This window comes from Halictus rubicundus, chromosome 6 (genome assembly GCF_050948215.1).
Source record: "Halictus rubicundus isolate RS-2024b chromosome 6, iyHalRubi1_principal, whole genome shotgun sequence".
Lineage (NCBI taxonomy): Eukaryota > Metazoa > Arthropoda > Insecta > Hymenoptera > Halictidae > Halictus > Halictus rubicundus.
This window is the reverse complement of record NC_135154.1, coordinates 11791584-11815649: the sequence shown is the minus strand read 5'-3', so window position 1 is coordinate 11815649 and position 24066 is coordinate 11791584. Positions and strand designations below refer to the sequence as shown.

General features: G+C 41.0%; 2 protein-coding genes across 4 annotated transcripts in view; one reads left to right on the top strand and one right to left on the bottom strand.

The window, feature by feature from the left end:
* Positions 1-465: 465 nt before the first annotated feature.
* LOC143355250 (actin-binding Rho-activating protein) lies at positions 466-18932 on the top strand. 3 transcript variants are annotated; one of them, XM_076789929.1, is made up of 4 exons: positions 466-652; positions 14922-15052; positions 15455-15704; positions 16196-18932. In XM_076789929.1, exons 1-4 carry the CDS (start codon positions 617-619, stop codon positions 16301-16303), a joined length of 525 nt encoding a protein of 174 aa, XP_076646044.1. In that variant the 5' UTR covers positions 466-616; the 3' UTR covers positions 16304-18932. The 3 variants fall into 3 exon arrangements, with proteins under 3 accessions (XP_076646044.1, XP_076646045.1, XP_076646046.1); XM_076789930.1 differs by lacking the exon at positions 466-652 and adding an exon at positions 12387-12609; XM_076789931.1 differs by lacking the exon at positions 466-652 and adding an exon at positions 14244-14262.
* A 62-nt stretch (positions 18933-18994) lies between these two features.
* Positions 18995-24066, bottom strand: part of Serca (ATPase sarcoplasmic/endoplasmic reticulum Ca2+ transporting SERCA) — a 41428-nt gene continuing 36356 nt past the window's right edge. The window contains exon 14 of the mRNA XM_076789920.1: positions 18995-21242. Within this exon, the coding sequence (XP_076646035.1) occupies positions 21214-21242 (29 nt within the window). The 3' untranslated portion in view covers positions 18995-21213. The remainder of the gene's footprint in view (positions 21243-24066) is intronic.

Here is a 24066-nt window from a genome sequence, read left to right as displayed (position 1 = left end):
CAACGATGAAAGTTTCTCCAATAATCTGATCACCGGACTTAATCTCAATGCAAAATAAAATGTTTACACATCAACTGCAATCTATAGTAGCTTTGTAAAAACTTATATTGCTCATTAATAATTTGTATATGTTAAAAATGGTGTATCGACATCGTTAAACTCCTTGAATCTTTTTACCGTGTTGAATTGCACCTACTCATTTTTGTCATGAATGCATAAAATCCGCAGTCTACTGATCACGCATCATCGATTTCAGGAGATCAGTCGGAATCGGTAGGGTGCACGAACGTTGCCTGGAATCAGCTGGAGGACGTCTCACCTTCTTTCTCTTCAATATCGATTTCCTCTCGCGAGAAAGCGGGAAGTTATTGTGCGCGCCAACTTGAATTTCCGTAGCAATATGTCGACCGAATCACGTGTTTCCTATCCACCAGAAATAGAGTTACGCCGTTAGCGCAAGGGCACTTTCAACGAGATCGCTGTGAGAACTGGTACACTGCGAACGCATCTCTCGAATCGAAACCACCTCCTTATTTTGACATTCTCGCGGACACGCCGACGAGCGAACCAAAGTTCCGACGTTTCTCGATCGATTGACTTTTCCGTGGGACACGAGATGGATAGCCAAAGCCATCATAGCGATTCCGAGGAGGTCAGTGCCAGCTTTAGAATTTGTTCTCGTGTCCGTCTGGTTTTGGAACGTCATTCGGCGAAGCTGCGATGCTACGGGCGAACCGCATGTCGATAATAAAATCCTTCTCCGTTCGGCCGACTCCCACAATGCGTTCTGTACGAGTTAATTACTTCCTCTCGTGCATACGAGTTGAGACCCATCACTATGCTCCAAGAGAATTTCAGAACTCCTGTAAACGTGCAACAACGATTTAACGATTCTTGCCGGACGAGTGCACAGCCAGTCAAAAAGGTGCACATGTCAATTTTTCAATTCTTGACCATTCATTTATCTATTAATGCAGGATTCTTAGGAAATGACGTTCTTGTATTTTTTTTTACAAGAAAATATGAGTAGATAAAAATATTGCGAAATAGGAACGTGTGCGAATAGTTATCATTAGAGTGCGCAATATTTAAAATAAAAATTATCTGTACAAATTGGAAGAGACGGCAGCTTCGTGTACGTTCATTTCATTTTTACATAATTTCATACGGTTGAAAAGATCTACTCTCTTTGTCATTATGTTATATTCATAAAACGTATAAAATTTGTTATTACAATGATAATGAACACAACAAATTTCGTGCGTACATAAATATTTGAAACTGCGATTGCGTAATAAGCATTCATATTTTTACATGATCCTCATCTATATGCATACTGCAACGCAATTACATATTAATAATTCATGTATTTTTAACTACGTATACGACATCACAAAAGCAATATAAATGTCAGAATAATGCCAACACAATACGTCCCTCCCGACTGATTACTTCGCTAGATAACGAATAAAAGAATTTTTAAAAAAGTGCAATTGCTTGGAGAAAATTCAGAATTGCCTAATTTTTACAATTCCTTAATTGAGAACATTTCAAAAATTCAGATTATAAAATTTTGGGAACATGTTTCGAAAATGCTGTACTTTCGGTACATGCAAAAAATCGATTTTGGTATCTGTTGCAATGGAACACTCGAAATACCGATCCGCATACGGTTCAATAGCCAACAGATTTGAAAATCTATATTCCAATTTAAAATTTTACGAAGGCATTTCCAGGGAGTACAGCTACAAAGTTCAGTGCAACAAAATCGATTGTTTCCAGAGAAAAAAGCAGACCCTCCATATAAAGAGCGGCCGAATGTTAACGGTAGTCACTGTACGTGTCGACGACGCCTTCGCGTTTCGAGGAACGCCATATTTGTTTATTCCCTGGAGCGGATATCCGCGAGGGGACCTCGGTATCGGTCGAGGATGATTTGCCACGCGAACGTTCGCCGATTCGTCGTTCCGCGAAAGCCGGAGTCGTGACGCGGACTGACGAAAATAGTGTCCACACGCTTGAAATAGCCGAGCGCGCGCCGCGATTTCCGTGTCCGCTCGGCGCGACGCGACGCGACGCGACGTCCGTTTGTCTTCTCGCGATTCATCTGTTATTTCGACAAACGCGAGCGATTGACGTGTCGTTGATATTTCTGCCGTCGATCCGTCGCCGGCACCAAATTCCGCCATAGAAAATACCGAATTTTTTAAATCCTCCAGAGCACAGCGAACTCCTCGCAATGTCAAGAGTTCAATTTTGATCGAGAAGTCGCTCCGGAGCACAAAAACAAGTCTAATTTTGAGAATTTTTCACGGAAACGTAATGGAAGAAACAAAAAATTCATTTACTGGTCTTCATCACATGCGGACTTTGAAGTGTGGAAAAAGAATTTGTTATAATAATTTTGTGAACGATGATGGAAGTAGATACTTTCAAATTCTTTAAATGTTTTCACCGCTTTGCACCTAATCTAAGGTACCCAATTACCGTGGGGGTACCAGTTCAGAGGTGGGCAATATTTGGCGAAATAAATATTTCGAGTACTGTTTAATATTTTACAGTAAAATATTTTTATTTTGACAATCTAAACCATGAAATAAAATACTTATATTACAAACATCTGAATCAAAATATTTCCAGTTAACAATTTGAAACACAAAATATGATATTTTATTTCAATAGTCTGGCATAAAATAAAATACTTATATTGAATACGGACCATTATTTTCAGCAAGAATATTTAAAATAAAAGGAATAAAATATTTCGAGATGAAATCTTCTTAATATTCTTCAAACAAAATACTATTTTGAAATGCTGTTTTAAAAACTTATTGCATGAAAATGAATAAGATTATTTACTATTTAATATTTAAAATACTATTTCACCCAGCTGTGTACCAATTGCGGCTACAATTACCTCCATAATCAATGTAGGGGTGCCTATATTAATTATACTTATTTTTAAAGCATTATGAATATCAAAAAAGAGATATATGCAAAGTTGCAAAATTGCAAAGTTGCAAAGTTGCAAAAGCAAAAATGTAATATCTCTTTTTCTAGTATTCATTGTGCTTTAAAAATGAGTATAATTAATGTAGGGACAGTAATTGGGTCCCTTACCCCACTAATTTGTGTCACGGATTCTTCTAACATTTGTTCCACCCATTGATCAGAAAAATAATGCACGAAATCCGTAATCTACTTAATGATCGTCGATGGAACGCTAGATCAGAGGGAAAAAGAGTTCAGCGAGCATGTTCCGACGCAATGTTTTGAAGCGGTGGTGTAGTGAATGATACTCTGCGCGCAAACGGTCGGACATTATGAACGGTCCAACAATAAAAGCGCCTCTTTCGAAACTCTGATTTCTTCGGGCACGAGATTCGCACGTGGGCCGCGTGTGAGCGTGCAATTTAGCAGTTACGAACACAACGAGCGATCTCGGCCGATTCACGAACGCCAACGAGGAGGAGCTCGCCGGGAGGAATGCGGGAACAACGGATTGCAACATTAGTGTCAACGACACGCGGTTGACGTTTGTCCATCAGAATACGATGATTTTCTTCGTGGTAGTCTGACCGCTCGCAGTATTTGGCAGTCGCGGGCGTATTAGTCACGGGGCGGTATTCGCGAGCAGCGTTTCTTCCCTCTTGGACGGCGGCCACTCGCTTTCAAATCGGAGAGTGTTATGTTCTCTTTCTCCGAGGCAATTCCACCTGAGCTTTTTCCTCGCCGCACACGTGAATTTGTCGGCGCGAATGCCATCCGCCGTTTGCATCAGCGGCTATACTTTTTGCACGAATAAAACGCTCGGATCGGGTATACACCGTCAGCCGAAATAATAATCGGACCCTCTTCGAAGTAGTTCAAAGAGACGATAATTCTTGTTTAACCTCTTAACTTAAAAGCCCGGGAACACTCCGGTATTATAATATAATGTAATACACAGTTTTACAAAATAATTGTTAAGTTAAGAGGTTAATGTTGAACCACGTGACTTGGATTTTTCTTAGAAGTTAGAATAATTAATTTACTATACGAAAAGAAATTTTTAGAACATCGCAATTCCTCCGAATTGCAGAGAAACTACTAAAAGCTGTATTTCACAACTTTTTTGAGCGGACCTATATTGAAAAATAAATATAATAGTGCTATCAATAGACTAGAAAGAAACATGAGCTTTGTGGCCAGGCTAATATTTATAAATGCTCTAGGAACGTACAGTAAAATCTTTGTAAAATTATTGCATATTATTTGCAACAATACTTGACCAATTTGTACCATGTTCGAAGCAATACAAGATTTTTAACTGGTTTTTTACTCGCAAGTGGAGCTACGCTATTTTAACGAATCTTTACGAATTTTTTTCAGAAGAACCATTAAACATTTTGCATTAAAATTTTGCACACATATTTACGGGCATTGGAAGCACATAAATTATTTTTCTCAAGTGAAAGCAATCAAAATTACACGAGTTATACTCTCTCGTTAATTTCATGAATTCAAAGAAATGCTTTTGTGCACTTCAAAGAAAATGCGGGAAAATTGTTCTGCAAACGTTCGCATTGTGCGATTTAGTGCAAGGGAGGTCGAAAGTGTATAGAAGATATTTCGAGCGTGTGCACAAAAGCGGGTCATCGGACACTCGGAAGGACTCAATTTCTTTCTCCGTGACCTTGGTCAGGCGCCAGCGCTCAGCCTCATCCAGACAGCACATAATTTCCTTTTTTCATTGTATGGAAGACGGTCGAATGGCTGACACGATCGAATTCCGCGGTGACTCTTGCAACCGAGCGACTCGTAAAACCGTGTTCCCGTCAAAATCCGTGTCCCCCAACTTTCGGATTTAACATATGCATTTAATATACGTCGAAAGGCTATTTTCAAGAGTCCTCGATAAACTTCTCTCCTCCGAGTAACTTCGGGACAAATTCCGTTCACCCTTTCGCGCCGGTGCAACATCATAATCTCCGAAAAGTTTCGCGTACTCGCGGCCGACTATAAACACGCGCGAAAATAAACGCAGCGCGAGAAAGAATGCTAGAACCATCCGCGGAATGTAATATATCAGACGCCGCCGAATATAGAGCGCTATTTCTGCTGATAAAGCCTCATAGAAAAATGCCCCGGGCCTCGAATAAGCCACGGGGCGGGCTATTATTTTCTGTCGGGGCTCCGAGTCTCGGCAGACTTTTTTCGTTCCGGGCAACACACCCGCCACCAGAGATTTTATTTATAATGCTCGTTTCTCACTTCGCGAAGGAATTCGGCCGTTTCGTCGTTCGGAAGCTATAACCTCAGTTATAGTCCTCGGGACAACTATAGCGTGCGTTGTTTCGTCATTCGCGTTTCCCCGGGGCAGGGTGTCGCCAACAGAAAGACGATCTAAATCGTGGCCCGGTGTCATCTCGCAAGTTTTATGAGTCAAATCCGCCGTGATTATGTAATTCCGTTGACGCGGATTCGCCTAATTACTTCGGGATCTCGCGGTACGTGCCAACGGCTGTCGAATCGCTCGCTGCGCAGTTCATAATCATCGGAAAAGAGACCGCGCCGCTGCCGTCGTCGGGGTAATCTCGTTTTCGTTCCCTAATTAGTCTGAGCAGGGTCTGATTATGATTAGCACCATAAATCGTTACCGCCTCGAAACGTAATGTAATTTTAGGCCGTGGGAAACCGCTTGAACCGTGTTCGCGAGGAATTGCGCGCGTTTGGCGCTGATTCTGCACAGATCAAGTGCGGGGCCATGCCGCGCGTCCATTTCGAAAATTCGGATTTGTACATTCATCGAATTGTAGGTGGTCAGATTTTGGCATACGCGTGAAAGGAAAATTTTACAGGCCTAAATGAACACGCAATTTAATCGAAGATCGATATTCAATGCGTACGAATTTAGGTAAACGAAAGCCTATAGGCTTTTGAGAATCCAAGAATTCGAAAACCGACAAATAAAAGAGACATTTTTGCACAGGGTGTAAAGAGACCATGTGTCCTGACTAGACCATGTGTCCTATGCAAAATAAAAAATATTTCCACCGATTGGAAGACGCAGGGGCGAAATAAAAATTTCTTTATTCTTTCAATTATTTCATTCAGCTGAAAACAATACGCTGGTGGCTTTAAATCATTTTAACGTGTCCACTGCTTTAAATTGTGTTTAACCATTTTTGTCATACATTCATAAAATCCGCAAAATTAATCTTGACTTTCAACTAGACTCTGACTTTGACAAATTTTTTAACGAACCGACACTACCGTAGACTTGAAGATGGAAGAAGTCTTCCGATTACAAAGAACTCGTGAATCTTGGCGTACAAATTTTCTCCGCCATTTTATTCAATTTCAAAGTGTGCCGGAATGATCCTTGATAAATGCGTAAAATTCTGTGGTATATGCGCTATTATTTCACGTTTCGTCATTGCGAAGGGAGCAAACACCATCGTTTTATGGAGTGGCTAGACTGGGTCTTCGTAGATTCGCGATAAGTTAGAGTGACCACATTACCGACAAAAATAGGCGAAAAATAGTTTTACGTGCCTCAACTTTTCGTCCTTATATGAGAATATTTTAATCTAATAATAATATTTTACTGATATTTTAATCTTAATCTTAAGTCTGTGTCTGAAGGCTGTGAATGGAAATTATACAGCAGTTACCGACCTGCTGACACTGAAAAAGTCACGTGACTCTCCCGGGCCCTTAAGATCCTGCGAATGCACCGTTCCTGTGACACCGAGATTCGCACGCCCCTACCAGATCGAATTATTCGATTATTCGAAGAACGCGAAGTCTCCAGCCCCGGGAAGAATTCCTGCCAATAACTGTCAAGAAATTTATTGGTACCGCTTCGCTCGGTGTTTACAAGGACGCGTGTCAGCTTCATTCAAACGAAACGGAACGTCGCACGAGCTTCGGCTCGTGGCTTCTGGAATTATTTATATCTCGCACGTGCTCGGGCCCTGATCCGACGTGTTACGTTAGGTTCGCACGTTCCGAGGTGTTTCGTCGCACGCATACCTGTATTTTTCCTTTGACTGTCAACGTTCATTCCCGACCCTCGAGATTAACACCTCCAGTGCCACTCGCATGACACGATCTTTTACCAAACTTGAAAATCGATTTTCACTACAATCTATTAAGAAAATCAAATTTTCTTAGGTTACTACCAAGAAAATCAGACGTTGCATTTATTAGAATGAGACACTTATGAAAACTGCTACTGAAATAAGCGATGGCAGTGAACAATTTCTACAATAAAAAACAAGCGAGATATGCAATAAGATGCTCAGGTTAATCTACGTCCATACTGAAGCAACATCGAGCGATTTTTTGTTTCCTCTTTCTTGTGCAAGTTCAACCAAAAGTGTTGAACAGCTGTTTCATTGTTGCTTCGGTGTGCACGTAGCTTTAGGTAGGATATCCTGTATATTTAAAAGTATCTTTTGCTAAACTTCAGCAGCTTGCCAACTTCTTGCGCACACCAGCATTTTGTTGAACAATAAATACAAATTGCGACTACGAGCACAAGGGAACCATTCGCACAATGCAAATGATCATGGTTACCACCAGCTTTTAGAAACAATATTAGCATGAAAATTTCCACTGCCAAGCACTGGCATTCTGCAATTATTGTATAAATGTTCTTATTTATACGAAGCCTGAATCGGTACTAATAAGATTGATGGTGATCACTGCGTGTCTAATGTTTGCATACATTTCTTACCTCACAATAACATTATAACCAAGTGTCCACTTATTTTTGTCCCCTGATAAATAGCTGACATTTTCGATATGGTTTACGCAAAGACGTAAATATGGACTTCAATTATCGACTAAATAATCTATATGCTACAAGGATATATAATACTTAAATTTGTAACAGTCATGTTAGTTCGACTAAACTTCATTTTTACCTACTTCCACTAACTGTCCACTTATTTTTGTCCCCGACTGTAGCTCGGCGAATCTGGCGAAAGCCGAAATGGTTGCCCCATCGGGGTAAATAAACAAACTTTCGCCCAGGGTCGCCAGATCAAGACTTTGGCCCGGAAGGCGTGAGTAGGGGTCAGAGATGGGGTCAGAGGGGTAGGGGTTTAGTGACCTTGATCTCGACCTTGATCAGTACGGAGGGGGATGTGCATAAAGGCGTTCCCCCAGCCCCTAAAAAAACAAAACCGCACATCTCGGTGGGAACAGAATGTCGATGAAAATTGTAAACATCGACGAGGAGAACACCGTCGGTCAGGTAGAATGGACCCGCTCCAAGCGGCCAGACCGCGAATCGAGGTCTGTGATACCATAAAAGGAGCATCTCCCGCCGGTCTGCGTGATCACCGCGGCCGGAAACGCGGAATTAGACACGATTTTGCGTCGTCGAACGCAATGCCGCCGTCGCGAACATCAATGAACGACTACGTCAGCCGCCGCGATGCCCTCGACTATAATAGTAAACCCGAATTCCACCGTGGCATACTCACGGACGTCGTATACGTAAATTTACCTGCGATGCGTCAGAATCGGCTGTTTCCCGACGGGGTTCCACGACGCCGAAATACGTAGAGGCTGATTCACTGCTCGAACAATGCGAGTTCAATAGGAGGATTCCCGAAAGTTCAGTGCAATCGATAGGACCTTGATTCGTAGAACCTCTAATATTTGAACTCCCCGTTGCACGTCGTTCTACTCCCTCTGATATGCTGACTTCGAATATGATTTTCGTTTTGGCTGGACATTAGAGGTCACCGAGATATATTTTCTGAAAACTTTCTTACTAGCCAATTGAATTCTGGGTAGATCAAAATTGAGAAAATATTCCAAGGATCTAGAAATACTGTTTTATTGGGTTGTCCGGGAAGTTCGTGCCGTTTTTCTGTAGGTGGCATCAGGATAGGTCTGAATATGTCAGAATGATTGAAAACAAATGTGTACATAGTCTAAAAAGGTGATCTTTCAGGCATTTTTAGAAAAAAGTTTGATTAGAGTACATTAAGTACTCTAGTTTTATACGCTTTTAAATATGGAAGGAAAGAGAGTGAATTATAGGCATTTGATTATTATATTTTATTGTATATTAACCAGTCATTACACCCTCAGATTTTCATCTTTTTAGGTCAATACAAAATTCCCATAATGACAAAAACTTTAACACTTTGGTCGACATAAAAAATCATATTTAAAAGTTTTTCGCCGAAAAACCCAGGTTGCGTGAAAGATTATGAACAAAATGACACTTATAATAATTCAATAAATGTATATCGAAATTTAAATGTACTGCGTTTGAGTTTCCCTTAAAAATCGGCACGAACTTTCCGGACAACCCAATATTGTCTTGGACTTGTTAAAATCACTAGGAAAATTAATAAATGTATATGTAACTCCTGTATGCTGTAACGAATGCAGGCAATTTAATTTTCCGTATAAATCCGGAATTCAGTATGAATGTTTTCAAATCAATTTTTTATAAAGCACCGAGGGGACTGCTTTCTTCTATATTGTTTAACGAATCCATGTTAGAGCGTGTCTGGAAAGCCGTCCTTTTCTTGCGACTAAGATGGAAAGCGCGCTCGCAATATAAATAAAATTGATAAAAATAAAGTAAGGTGGTGTAGAAGGTGAGGCTCAGTCTAGCTGCATGTATACGTCATCTTATATCAGATGGTGACAAACGGCGGGCGTCGCCTATTCTTCCGACAAGATTAAAGGCGTCGGCGTGACAATTATTCAAGAGGAAGAGACATTTTCTAATTCGGTACGATCCGCGTGACAATAGTATGACATTTTAGGAAATCACGGCAGACGGTCGCGTTGCCAGGCAGACTGCGAAATGAAATTGCATGCGAACACCGTACTTTTTGGATCCACCAAACTAACCTTCGATCGATCAGTTTGCCCCAAGGATTACACAGAACGATTCCAACATGGAGGACGCGTTAAGGTTCGCGCATAAATCAAGTTTCGCTGGTTCTAAATGCAAGAACTTCTGTCGTTTTCTTCTTCGGCTTGCTCGAACGCTAATCTTTCGAGCGAGAATACCATTTTGTGCGCCAAAGGAAGCACCAAAAGTTTAGTATCGAGAATTCTTGGCAAGCACGAGGCGCCATGTTGGTAGCAGCGTAGTTCTTCAAAAGTTTAACGCGGGGGTCTTTGAGTCATGCATTCCGACAGAAACACGAATCAAGGGGATATTGTTCGTCACGTTACGAGGCGACTTGAGATTGCGGAATTTTGCGCGAATTGTGAAAAGTTCAAACATTCTTGGAAAATTGCTCGTACTGCCCGAGTCAAAAGATACGGAAATGGTGACCAGAAAAAGTGGCGAGATCGAAAAATTCAATCAACCATTGCATCAAATTATGATTCTATGAAAAGGCATACATACTTGAGATAATAGAATTTAATTTTCGAATTCCACAGCAAAAGTAAACAAGATAAATACTATGCGAACAAATTTGAGTGATTGCAAATAATTGCACTGATTCAGCAGTACGAGACACGCAACCCGTTGCTAAAAATATTAGCTCTGAATGAGAAGGAAATTTGTCACATGATATAATTACACCGAAAATCGACAAGAGATTCCAAACTTTTGGCAGGCAGTGAGGACACACGAAATTCTATCGCTCGGACTGTATTCTTGCTAATTACTATCTCATCGTTTATTTCAGAAACTAACATTCACTGGCTCGCGTGTAACTTCTTTCTCTAAGATTGTTCAATCTAACTTCTTCGGCGTTCGCCATGAAAAATAAATCAAGCTCGTCGAGTGGTGGAAAGAATTCGTTATTATGGCCATGTGCAACGACTGGAATTTCATCGAAATCTTGATACTTAAATTTAGCCCGGAATGCGCGCGAAGATTCCTGCGTATTGGTTTAAACCAAGTTTTGATCGCGCTGTTGTGTACATCCTCTTCAAGGCGAAACTTGCTTATTTATAAATATTATAATGCATAACGAGTGGATTTTGTGCATTCATGATCAACACGAATAGATGCAATTTAAAACAGTAGACAGATTATTATTTAAAAATCGTTATATTCACGTATAATAGGTATATTTAAGTATTTAAGAATATTAATTCAGCTTCTTGTTAAAATCATTAAAAGAAGAAAGGAATTTCTACTTGGCTCCTCGGTCTTACAATTGATGCCAACAATTTTTATTTTCCATAGAGATTCGCAGTCTGGATGTAACAATTCTAATTACTTATTCGCGATAATTGTAATGGTCAATGTAATTTTCCTAGAACAACGGAGTAAAACTAGAGTAAATATAAACAAGTGAAAAAGTTTCGTAACAGTTCAATTCCACAGATTAGATAAAACTTACAGTATTTGCAATCTGCTGCATCTGTATGCATCTAATCTAATCTGTGAGATTGAGTTATATCAACCATTGTTAGATCTTTCTGGAAACGCATATTTGTAACATTACAGTTAACGAAATTATTTCGATATGTATTGATCTATTTCTAATTACTTTAACAAAGAAATGTTTCGAACAAAATGTTACGCAAATTCTTCATTTAGTACCGGTCTGCTTTTGTTTGAAGTATTCATTATCATCCCATTGTGAAGAGTTAAAATATCGTGGACTATATTGTAAATAATACTGCAAATACATTGCAGTGAACGCCTCGTATTCCGGTGTTTAGGTTTTCTTTCAAATTGAATGGACAAAACGTGATAATTGTTTGAATTTCTCACTGAAAAAGTCATAAAAAAACTATACGAATTATTAAAAAAATAGAAAGAAAATGTTTAATACGTTTAAAATTTCTTTTCATTCAACAAACAAGGAACAAGTTGATGCGACATAAAATGAAAAAAATCATCAAGTGGCGGATTTTCATGCAAAATAAAAACTGCCAGAGTCAAAATGTGTCAGAAGCAAGAAATAGAAGTTGTACAAGTCAAAAATAATGTACGAACGTTTCTAAATCCTTCCGATTCACAGTTCTGCAAAATCCGCAATTATCGAACAAAACAAGAGTACTATTCCGAATCGACGTTCGTTCTATTCATTTGACAGAAAGCTTTTGTTGGAGCCAGCCAAGATGCTCCCGAAGAATTAACAGTGGTCGCAATCGGATCAGGTTGAATATCGCGAGGTCTTCCGTGTAAACAAACAAACGGTTCGGAAGCGTCCGTGGAAAGAGCGGAGTCCGCGTCGGTTCATGAATGAATACGACAGTGACCGAAAGCGATGAGGACAGAATCAAAGATTCATCATTTCCGGCGAACAAGCTGGCTGCTGGCAGCCAATCAAAATCTTCGAATTCGCGCAGAATTGGCTCGTAAAAGCGGCAAATATTTCGGTTGAGCCGGCCCTCCGGAAATTCTTGGTGGGAGCTTTTTGACGTCGGTCCTGTCTTATAAAAAGGTGCCCGGCGTCGCGACGCCGTATTCATCGAGCGATAGTCGTCAAGATATTATAGAACACGCGACGTCGCGATAAAATATCGCGAAAGTCTACGACGAGTCGATTCGGTTTACCACACTTGATTCCTTCGCATCGAACAGTATTAATAGTTTAGGCTGTTTTCCTGCCTCATCTCTCACTCTTTTTTTTTAATTTAATTTACTGTGCAACAATGTCTTCAGTGATGTATGTGAGTATATGCAGGACACAGTGTATGCATGCATCGTTTGGATCCTAATCTAGCCGAAGTGTGAACTAGGTGTTTCAACCATAACAATCTCTTCGCGCTCGTTGTCCGATCAAAATCGTTTCGTTTCACTTTTAGTGTCTCGCTCCTGTTGCTGTGCCTGGACTGCGGATTTTTCATGGAAAATTAAAATTGTTTGCATTAATTACTTAATGCTGGAGTTGTATAGACATGTACAGTCTTTCTTGATCGTTTCAATCGGTGAAAAATAATGCAATATTTTTAAATTCTTTCAATTTGTTTACTGTTCTGCAGTTGATCTACACAGTTTTCTTACGAATGCATAAACTCCACAGTGCAGCTGCGACTTTGTTAAGTTCTTTTACGTTTCGTTACTCGTCTATTTGTTTTTCTGGAACAAAAACTCAATAAAATGTTTCTATAATTCCATGAAATCCGCAGTCTATTCATTCCAACGATCAACTCTTTCGCAAACAATTCAAACCATAAAAGTCGATAGCACTGACAGCCGAGGAACAACGACGCATATCAGAGACATTGATAAGAAAAGAAAAAAATTTTATAAGCAGAAGAACAATTATTTCCTAAGCTGCGAATGATATATCTACACATGGTTCGAATAACAGACCAATGGTACTGAGAACAGAAATATTAAAAAGGACTGATCTGTTTTGAAAAAAGTTTCCAGGTCAATTACGCGGAGTCGAAATTGAACAAAAATGTATTCCATCTTCTGACGATTTGAATAAGTCTAATGTCTTCGATGCATAAAATTAAATGAAAATGTATCTCTTCTGGTAATTTTAATAAGCTGAAAAAGATGTAAGATTATTTTTGAACACCTTCGATGTTTTCGAATAAAATTCGCTGTCTAGTTGTTAACTAGTAGAGGATAGAATCTCGTGCGGGGATAACGTGACGATGGTTGTATAGACATGGCGCGGTAGTAACAGCGGGTGAAAATTTGACAGAATGCCATCAGACTGACTTTTATGGTCAGGGCCGGTTAAATGGTTCACGCTGGCTGTTTTCCAACATTCCGCGCTGATTAGGCGCACCGTGACACTGACGTCGCGGAGACACTGCGCCCCTTCGAGCGTCTGGGCCAAAATATTCGAGAAATCGTGCTCGAGAAAAAAAAGTCGCATTCTCCCCGAAATAAGTCAATTTTTCGTTTCGCTTTCGCCGTCGCAAATTAACCTAACCCCTTCCCGTACAGTAGCTAGACTCGTAAATGCAGACATGCACTAAATATTCATATAACTGTATTAGAATTTGTACGATGTAACAATAGTTCAAAAAGTGACAAACTGCGAATCTGCAGTTTTTATTACAATGATCAGATTAGGTCGATTTTGTGGGACTTTTGGGAGTAATTGTTCTGCAGTCAACGCGTTAACAATCTATAGACTGCGGACGATTGCACAATTTTGTGTTTCCGAAGACTGCGACTGACAAATACGTAATTCAAGCGCATATTTTGATGACACTAGGGGATTAGAAGCCCCATTGTTCTCTCTGACGCCATTTATACCAACGATACCAGTGTTAGTCCGAAGACGCGCCGTTTAGGTTACAGACGTGAACGGAAACTCCTCTTTAGTGATCTTAAGAAGTGTCTTTTGCGACTGTGAAGTAAGATTACTAGCATAAATCTCGCGATTTTTAATGTAAATTAATATCCGATCGCATGGATAAAATTAGTCATATTAATCATTTCTGTCTCCCAGTGAATAAATGACTCTAGTATCTTCAAATACAAATTAACTCAAATAATCCGTAATACATGAACGAGAGATGAAACCAGAATTTATTAGAAAATAAGAGATAGAACGGAAAGATGAACGAACGAAAAATGCCAGTCGAATCATTTCATTCGTGGAACACATTGATAGAAGCAAATCTTCGTCGTGCAATCCTCGTGTTATGGTTATACGTGCATGCACCATATTGTCGCAATCAGATGCCGTGTTACATTACGCTAATTAATCGTTACACTAATGAAACGCCGGCTATACAACGCTTTGCACAAATTGCTACGGATAATAGAATTTCCAGACTCGATACTCGATATACGTTGGCCGAAATGTCAAAATAATTGTTCTCAGTGCTTAACACTAAACTGGTATGTCATATGAAAGTGGCAAGATTGAATTTATTCAGATTTCGTGCAATTTTATTATAAATAGGTTTCTGTGTATCACATTTTACTTGACTGTAGTTCATTTTACGCGTCGACGAACAATTAAATAAGTGCGGCTTACGTGATGTAACATAATTTGTTTATGTCACAGGAATCCTTAAGTGACAAGGTGGCGATGTTCAACCAAGTTGCGAACCAACACAAGGACAAGCAAAGTAAGAATCCGTTTACGTCCGGATTGAACCTGGAGAAGAAGACGTTCTCGAAAGAGGAGTATGGCAGGTAAACATTCTTTGCGAATAAAATTAACCGGAGATCGAGCTAAATATATTTTGCCAAAATATTGTTATATTCCTGCCAAATTTTATTTTACTGGAAAATTCTTTAACAAGTATTTTCATAGGACAAGCATTTTACAATGTTTTATAAAAATACTTTTATAGAGAAAAGTAGTAAAAGTTCTATGAAAATCAGTATTTGGAGTGTTTTTCATAAAAGAAACACGCTTCGAACTGTTAATTATCTACGGAAATATCGCGGATGAATGACGCACCCAGAATATTAATTTCATTGTGGCAATTATTTAATATTGTCGTGGTGCTAATATTAATATTCGTCGAACAGTATTTGTCACAATATCACTGTAATTGTAGTAATTATTTACTATTGTTGTTTCGATTTCAGACCGAAAGTCGGCTCCTTGACGGACATTCGGGGCCGCAAAGCAGCTGCGCATATTCTCAAAGAAGTAGTCGAACTCTGCGAGATCATCTACCAAGAGGGCACACCGTGTCGGGACCATCCTGAAATCACCGCGATCACGTTCGGTGATTTGTTCAATCTCTACACCCACATCAACGACAAATGCGTCGGCCTCCTACTGAGGGCCAGGAAACAGAAGTTCGTTGACTTCGAAGGGGAATGTCTTTTCCAGGTAAGCACCTAGTTAGCACGACTACACGCAAAATCGAAAAACACGCTAATGACAAATTCGTGCATTCTAATTCGCTTCGAATTAAAAAAAAAATTAGCGTCATTCGTTTGCTGCAGGACACAAATGATAGTATTATTAGTCAAGTTGGCCATTTGTGTCCCGCAGTGAACAAATGACGACAGTCTCTTTAAATTGAGATGAGTAATTCTAGTCACGTGGTCAGATATAACTAAAGATCTTGTAAATTTTTGCTTAATTGAGAAGTTAGTTAAGAGATTGCTTGCCATGAGTTACAATATTAATTTTTGACTCTTTTTGAAGAAGAATTATTCGTTTCCATTAAATGTGAAAATGGTCATTTTGGCACTACCAAATAATTAAGCACCTTCTAATAAATCATAGTTAAGCTCACAATGTTTGGCATGGTACTTTATTTTATTCGTACATTTCAGTAGACTGCGGTCTCATTAATTGTTGCTAATTTGTTGCAGAGGCGGGACGACGACGTGCCGATATTCCTGATAAAACCGATCGGCGAAATTCGCCAGATGTTGAAACAGCGGCTACAAGAGATGGCGAAGGAGATGCCAATAAGTTAACACTTACCTTCCCCACTATCTTCCCGACCCATCGAATGATTATTGACGCGTTGTTGTTTCGCCATTGTTGTCCCATATTGATTCACAAGCACGACCGTAAAACCAACGCGAATTGACCACATTGTATAGTATGTAACTTGCGTTTGAGTTCGAGAATGATGAACCGAGTGATTGCGAGCCGGTGAGAGCGTGAGATTACGTATAGATAGTTCGACGTAAGAAATTGAATACCTAAAAATGTGATATTGTATAGGATACTAGAAATAAAAATTAGGCTTTTGTAGAAGTCCGTTGTCGTTTTTCTCTACCCGGACACTTGTTCGCACAGTCAAAACGAGGGGGATGGTTCCATCGTTTTCAAACCTTTTATTCGTACAGATCTGTCGGCGTACAACATTAAAAATAACGCAAAGGTTTGCCGCTGTTTTAGAAGAAAATAATGAAACTTGCTCTCCGACACTTTCCCTCGAATTCTGGACGATTCGAGCGAGAACGATTGGAGCGTCCGCACGGCCATTCAATCTCATACAAAAAGGACAACAAAACGAAAAAGAGAAAACTGAAACGCGATACACGGGAGAGAACAACGTTTACACGCTGTTTCGATAACTTCGACGAGATATATAACTGTGTGGCAGGGCGATCGAGTTACAAAACTGAGAAGGAAAGAAAAGAACACTTCGCACCTCCGGTTGTCTTTCGATGAGAGGATCGTCGCGAATAACGATGCGCTCGAACCGAGACTGTTCAACGTGAAAATTAGAACGTCCGGTACACGCGCAGTACATTCTCCTTCGACGATCGTAAACTGTACATGTAAGTCTCTAGTTGCTAATTAGAAGAAATGATCTTACTTTACTGGATAATGAGACAAAACGACGACGAGAAGTAGACACGGAGAGAAAGAGATTCAGAGAGAGAGAGAGAGAGAAAGAGAGAAATAGAGACAGAGAGAGAATGTAGTGCAATTACCGCGAACGATCGAGGGGGTTCGTAACAAAAGTGATCCGAAGGAGCCCAGACAGAGTTCCGTTTCTTTCATTCGAATTTATTAAAAAGGAGCATCCTATTGTCTTTCTGTTACAGGAACGTCGTTCGAGCTAAACTCTAATCGCTTCGGGCGGGGTGTGGTGTGTAACCGCGAGAAAACAAAGTGGGGGAATAATATGAAAAATAAAACAGATCAAATGTATTCTTTATCTTACATTTATAATCACTGAACAACAAAGTAGTTCTCTTCTTCATTGCTGTCGTTAACGTCACCGAGGTCCACGTGCAACCCATCAGCTATACGATAAGGCTCGCAGATTCGCTGAAACGTTAACAAATAGAACGCGAGCGACGTTGCTCTTCAAGGTTCGAACTCGATTCTCCCGACAAGGATTCTTTTCGTTACGAACTCCCCGGTTGAGAGACTCGGCCAGCCATCTCGTCGCTGTGATTTCTCAATCGTTTTCTTATTTTTTGTTTTTGTGTGTTTTCTGCCTACGTTTCCGTATCGTTACTCGTTAAGTAACGAACAAGGAAGGTTCGGTCACGAAGAATAAAAAAAGACAAACAAATAGCGGATCGTCTCGTCGAGACGGGACACGAGACTCGAATCGGCCAACGCTGTTCTCGAAATCATTGTCTGACTCTGTGGTGCCGGACCCGAGAGCATTATTCGACAGGAAAGTGACCGGAAGTGTTCGCTCGAGAATTTCGTCGCGTTCCCAGCTCAAAGCTGAGAACCATTGGTAACCTCTAGACAATTTTACGGAGGATCTCATCAAATCCTAACTAAGAATTCGAAGGAATCTTTTTTCGGATGATCTCCGACACTTTGATCTTGACAAAGCGTTCCCACACGTTCGTGCTAGGAATTCCGCGAAAACTGCTGATTTCTAGACAATTCTCCAAATAATTTCTGACACTTTGACCAAAGCATTCCAACATTCCTGTTCGCTGTCGAAAACTCCAGAGGAAATGTTACTTGTCGAGTCGCTTCGAGCGACAAATCATCTGGCGTTTTCACTTTCGTCTTGCGCGCGTCAAACAATGTCTGCCCGGGTCTGGCAAGCACGGCATCTCTCTCATCGGTCTTGGCGAAGAGTCGGAGGAAGTGGCTCGAAAAAAGGACTCGTCGATACGTCGTCGAGTTTCTCTCCGTTAAGTAACAATCAGAACGAGCCTTCAGGCGGCTAAATCCACCCGTGCGCTGCTAGCAGGGCATAATCACGGGCGACAAACGTGAAAGGGATTCGAAGCAAAAATCGTTGGAACAAAACAAAAGGAAGAAAATACTAGAAGAGGATCCAGGCAATTCAAATCCTTCTCGCTTGAGGTCCGGTCTCGAAGGACGCGCCGTTCTCGCGCGTCTCCGTGTCTGTGCGCTTTCTTTACGAAAAAATACGTATGTGTATATATATATATATATATATATTTAATGTCTCTTAAAATATATATATATAATAATAGTAATAATAAGAATAATAATAATTTTACTCTTTAAACATCGCGCGTGTTACGTATTATGTACAATGGTTAAATCTTAAGTCGCGAGCTTGATCGATGTCTCCGGTGGCGTAAGTTTCGCGCGCAGTGACCGCGAGAGGAAGGCTTCCGTGAAATATATATATATATATATATATATATATATATATATATATTTCTTTTGCGATCCTGCCGGGTCGTGGCTCGCATGACCACTCGGCAGCGCGGACGCTCGCAGAAGCCCCCGTGAGAGTTACGTCACCGATCAGAAAATACAGTTCCTTCGATTTCGTCCTAGGAAGTATACCGCTCGAACCAAATGGCAAACGCTTCCTCGTTCCACTGCTTTCCGCTTCATTCCCGCAGTTTCGCTCTGATCTCTCGTCTTGCGTTCCCATTCGTCGACGTGCGGTTGTCCCCGGTGGTCGCGCTTCGATTGCGCGAAAAACGTGTTCCCGGCTGCATTTCGTTTCGTCTTGTCCTTGAACGTCTTGAACGCGTCCGCCGCGTTCATGGGCTCGGGAAGAGCAACGCCAAAGCTATCGTGTTGGCTACCTGGCTCGATCTCCCGGTCGAACGACAGATGGGGGGAACAGAGACCGATCGCGTCAACCGGTTCGCGTCGGACGGGATCCTCTCTCGCGGGAAATCGAGAACGAAGAGTCGAACGTCATTCGAGGGTTTCGAAAAACAGAACTCCGATGAAAGGGTTAGACGTCCTCGAGGACAGACTGTTCGCTGGCCGTTATAGTAATCGTTAATCCCGGCGGGGAATGGTGACGAGTTAGTCTAGGACGAAGAAGAAACGGAGAGAAAGATAGAGAGAGAGACAGAGATAAGGAGGTGAAGAGCAAGTCCGAGAATAGAGAATGAGATAGGTGCACTAGATGCTAGTGAAACGAAAGAGCTCTCTTTGATCGACGATAATGGCTGGCGTCGATATCCTCGTGACCGGTGTGTTGATGAAAGAAATAAAAGCATAACCTTGGTTAGGAGAGTTCGAAGCGTCTATCACAGTTAGAGGGTCTTCAGGGTGGCCAACTACTTGCTTCCGTTGTTCATACGTGTACGGTCGCGACGATCGATGGGGGTGGGGGGGTGGGGGCAGGGAGAGAAAAGAAAACGAAACTTCGTCGCCGAGGAACGTTCGACAGTAGATGAAAAGTTCTCAGAAAGCCGTGTGGGTGTCTGTTTCATTGATGGTATTTGTTTTTTCCAATCCCGTCTTTAATTCGCTCTCTCTCTCGTACCGACAACACGATAGACTACACAATAATAAATAGAGGTGATTTGTTTTTTTTTTGTTCTCTGTTCTGTTGCGGCGGTCGATCAATTGAACGAAAGCAGCAACGGGCGGTGCAGCGCGTGGCCAGCGGGAAGGGCGACCTATGATCTCCCCCTTTTGTTTGTTCGTCTGTTTGCAGCGACGTCGACTAAAAACGTTATTGATATCGAGAGATGTTGCTATTCTGCCGTAGGTTGTTATCGCAGCGCTCGCGCAATAAGCGGATGCGTGCGAGAGAGCCTAAGAATCCCGCTTGTTCGTCTTGTCTTTTTGGGCTGAGCTTGTTCGGTTTAGATATTTTTTGTATTTTTTTTTTTTTGTTGTTTTTCTTTTTGTTTGTTTGTTTGTCTGTCTGTTTGTAAGTGTTCTGTGCTTGGCAGAGGAACTGTCGCCGGCGGCACAGTGAGACAAGCCTAGGCCCACTTGTCGACGACCGTTTCATTGACTGCAACATAACACAGATACAGCCATTAGTGGATACTGTCGGTTGGAACTACTGCGGGCGAAAACAGCAAGCCGCTCCGATTAGACGCATTATTTTTCATTGGCTGTCCGAGAGGCCTCCCCCTCTCCTAAAGTTCACACACGCGGTTTACACGGCCCCGAGAAAAGCTGGAAACCGTTTCTCGATTATTATTATCTTTTTTTTTTTTTGTTTGACAAACGTTATTCTCTGCACCCAAAAAAATATTGTTCTTCTGTCCTGTGTTTTTTTTGTTTTTCGTTTTGGTTTTGGTTCTCTTCTACACTGTTCCGTTAACATCCCCCTGAACTACCCTTCCGAGGCGACACAATAGATCCACGATTCGAGAAAGAAAAAAAAATAAAAAAAAAAAGAAGAAAAGGGTACGACATACGTGTGTGGTGATTTGTTCCCCCGAACGTATCGAAATATAGAGACTCTCTCTACTCGGCTTTTTTTCTGCTTTTTTGTTGTTTTCGTTTTTTCGGTTCTGATACGTGTGAGAGTATACGTGTGTATGTATGTGTGTTTATTCGAGAGTGTCGATATAGTATTTTCTGTGACTCTGTTTCTTTTCTGTCGTTTGATCCCATCGAGCAGCTTGCGGGTTGTTGCGGGTGGGTGTTAAGTGCCTTTCGACGATTTCTCGTGTCCGGACAGGTGTCGCATTCGTCCTACGCGTCCCGACCTTTATTTCGTCGGCGTCACTGGCGGTGCCACTGTAAACATAGCATGGAATCTCGATTATTTATTGGCGTGTCGGCCGGCGGAGCCCTGGCGAACAGAACTCACGACGGAACATTCGCAGTTTCCTGTTATCCTACCCAACGGGTGGCGGCGTCGGTCAAAGTCTGTTCCGTTGCGCGTCGCGTAAAACGCAACGGCTATTATTATTTTTGATCGTGTGATGTCGTGTTGGTTGCTCTTTTCAATTATTCCATCGATACAGAATTTAGGTATCGTCTGATCGGAATACTTGGCCATATTATATTATTCAGAGTGTCTCGGTAGAGATGGCATAACCGTGGAGGGAGAAAATATGGAATTTATTTTTTCTTTTTGGTTTGAGACTTTGTTTTCGAGAAAATCGACTTTGAAGATCCAGGCCAAGTTCGCGTGCCTGGAATTTGTAAGTAGAATCAGTAGGTCATGATCAGACACGTCGGATTTCTATTCAATGGCCCGCGAGTTCGCCGAATTTTCAAATTCGATTTTTGCTCGAAATACTAGAAGTTAAATGAAAAAAAAATTCGTTCCATATTCTCCTTTTCTCGTGTAGAATCACCCCCTCCATGGTTGTACCATGTATATTTTCATATTAGCCATACTTGGTTCTCCTTAACGTGTTGCATCTAGTACGCTGGTCTCATATCTCAGTAAGATTAGTTATTTAGTAACATTGATAGCTATTTGGTATGAAAACGATTTGCAGTTTAGAATTACTAGCATGCTATTTTAATCTGAGATTATTATTTCACTGTAGGGTGGTAACTGTGCCTTATTTCAGCCTCTACCTAGTAGTCTAACTCAAATAAATATCTACTAACAAATTATTGCACATTGAAACGTATAAATATGTCCCCATATGAAAAATTTGGATCTATTAATAATAATAATGTGAACGATTAGGCATGTTAATGTTAACAACGCTTGAGATAACCGACTGCTTGTCTTAAATGGCTATCTGCTACCGTTCTGGCCGTTATTCCAACTGCCGAAACAAAAATCTTGAGAGCAAATAGTTTCATTGTTTTAACTTAGAAAAAAGGTAATTTATGTCCTTCAAATACCCATAAATCACAAATGCCAAAAGTTTAGTAGTTCCACTGATCAAAAATTCCTAAAGAATACCGTCCTAACGCTACCGGTGCAATCCGTTGTTCTTCCAAGTACGTAATTATGTGGTGCAGGCAACCATATGTAACATGTCAATGAGAACCTTGCTCGTAGTTCGCCGCCCTGAAATTCAATTAGAATGAAAACGGAGAGGAAACTCTCAACGATCGTTCCGTAACGGAGTCGACCGTAGGGGCGGCGAATTCTAAATTCGTTTTCGTCCGATGCACAACAAACTCGACGTCACATGTCCACCGTGACGTATGGCGTCCGTTCCGGGGTTCAAAGTCATGAATTTATCGTCCGTATCGTCTCGTATGTCGTAAAACGGTAAAGATACTAAACAATTCTTAGCTTAAACTATATAATAACAATTGCAGGTACAAAAAAAGATTACCTGATCGATCCCAGTCTCGTTCGGACTATTTCCTCCGTGTTTGCAACAATGGCGGCCGGTCTGCGTTCCTTCGACTGAATTGTTTTTTTTTTTCGCACACCAACAGGCAGGAGTTAGCAAAACAAGTGTGTCGGGTTGCGGTGTCGGGGACAACTTCCTCGATCGGGAGTGTTGTTGTTGTTATTATTATTATTGTTATTGTTATTATACATATATACATATACATTAACGGGCGTGGACCCGGTCAGGGGTCATTCCAGGCTTGACACGACAGTTATCAAATCGATTTGATTTTTCTGTCCAGAGGGTGTATGCAAAAATTCAAACAACAACTCCGGGGACACAGAACATGGCGGTGATGGTGTGATGGCATGATAGCTCGACGCAAATACCACGGTGGACGATCGCAGGGGATCCGCCATCGATCGTTTGCCAGATCATCGAACCGCTCCGGGTTCCGTCTCCGCGATTAAGCCGCGAAGGGTGAATCAAGGACGGCACTTCCTTCGTCGTAAAAATTCAACTTCACGTTTTCCGTAGTATTTTTATAAATCTGATGGATTGATGAGGTGACAAGGTACATATACATACTCGGAGGTAATCCATCGGGTACGGGGCTAGATAAAGAGAGAGAGAGAGAGAGAGAGAGAGAGAGAGAAGAGGAGAAAGTGCTGAAGACATAAAGAGGAAGTCACATAGGTTGCTGGAAATAGATTGGACCAAACACTCATTACGTTGTCTTTGTATTAAGTGTTCAATGTTTCGTACACGCGACAGATATACCAGTGTGCACAGCGAAAAACTCGCGTCAAGGTAGGCCGATCGATTGACTTTGAACACGCATTAGTAACATAAGTAATATACTTTTCAGTGTTTCTGTTTTCTTATGTTTTGTTTTTTTTTCCTTTTTATTATTAGTATTATAACAAGTAATGCACTGTAAGAGACCGTCGCTAATCGTCGCGGTACTCTCACTTGTTATAATATCCGGTCTGGTTTCGAATACACGGTTAAAAGATAAATAAAACGCGATAAATAAACAAACATTTTGCTAATACGTCGGATTGCGTGGGACCTCTCCGCGTTTCTCGTGTAATTACAATTTCTTTTCTCTCGAACGGGTATATGCAACGAATTCGATTGTGTATCGGTAATCTCCGACGTCGATTCTCATTGTTCTTCTTTCTACGTCGAATCGGCCGGCAACATCGTCGGACCGTAATATGCATGTCGGGGTAGAATGGGGGTTGGTGGCTAATTAATTAATTAGGATCACACCGTGATTCGCCACAAGTGCGTGCTGGCGAATT

What these genes read in the sequence shown, in the direction of transcription:
- LOC143355250 (XM_076789929.1), top strand. Translation starts at nt 617, where the DNA reads ATGGATAGCCAAAGCCATCATAGCGATTCCGAGGAG. An exon ending in ATCATAGCGATTCCGAGGAG is followed by an intron (nt 653 to 14,921) that starts GTCAGTGCCAGC and finishes TTTATGTCACAG; the next exon opens with GAATCCTTAAGTGACAAGGT. An exon ending in TCGAAAGAGGAGTATGGCAG is followed by an intron (nt 15,053 to 15,454) that starts GTAAACATTCTT and finishes TTTCGATTTCAG; the next exon opens with ACCGAAAGTCGGCTCCTTGA.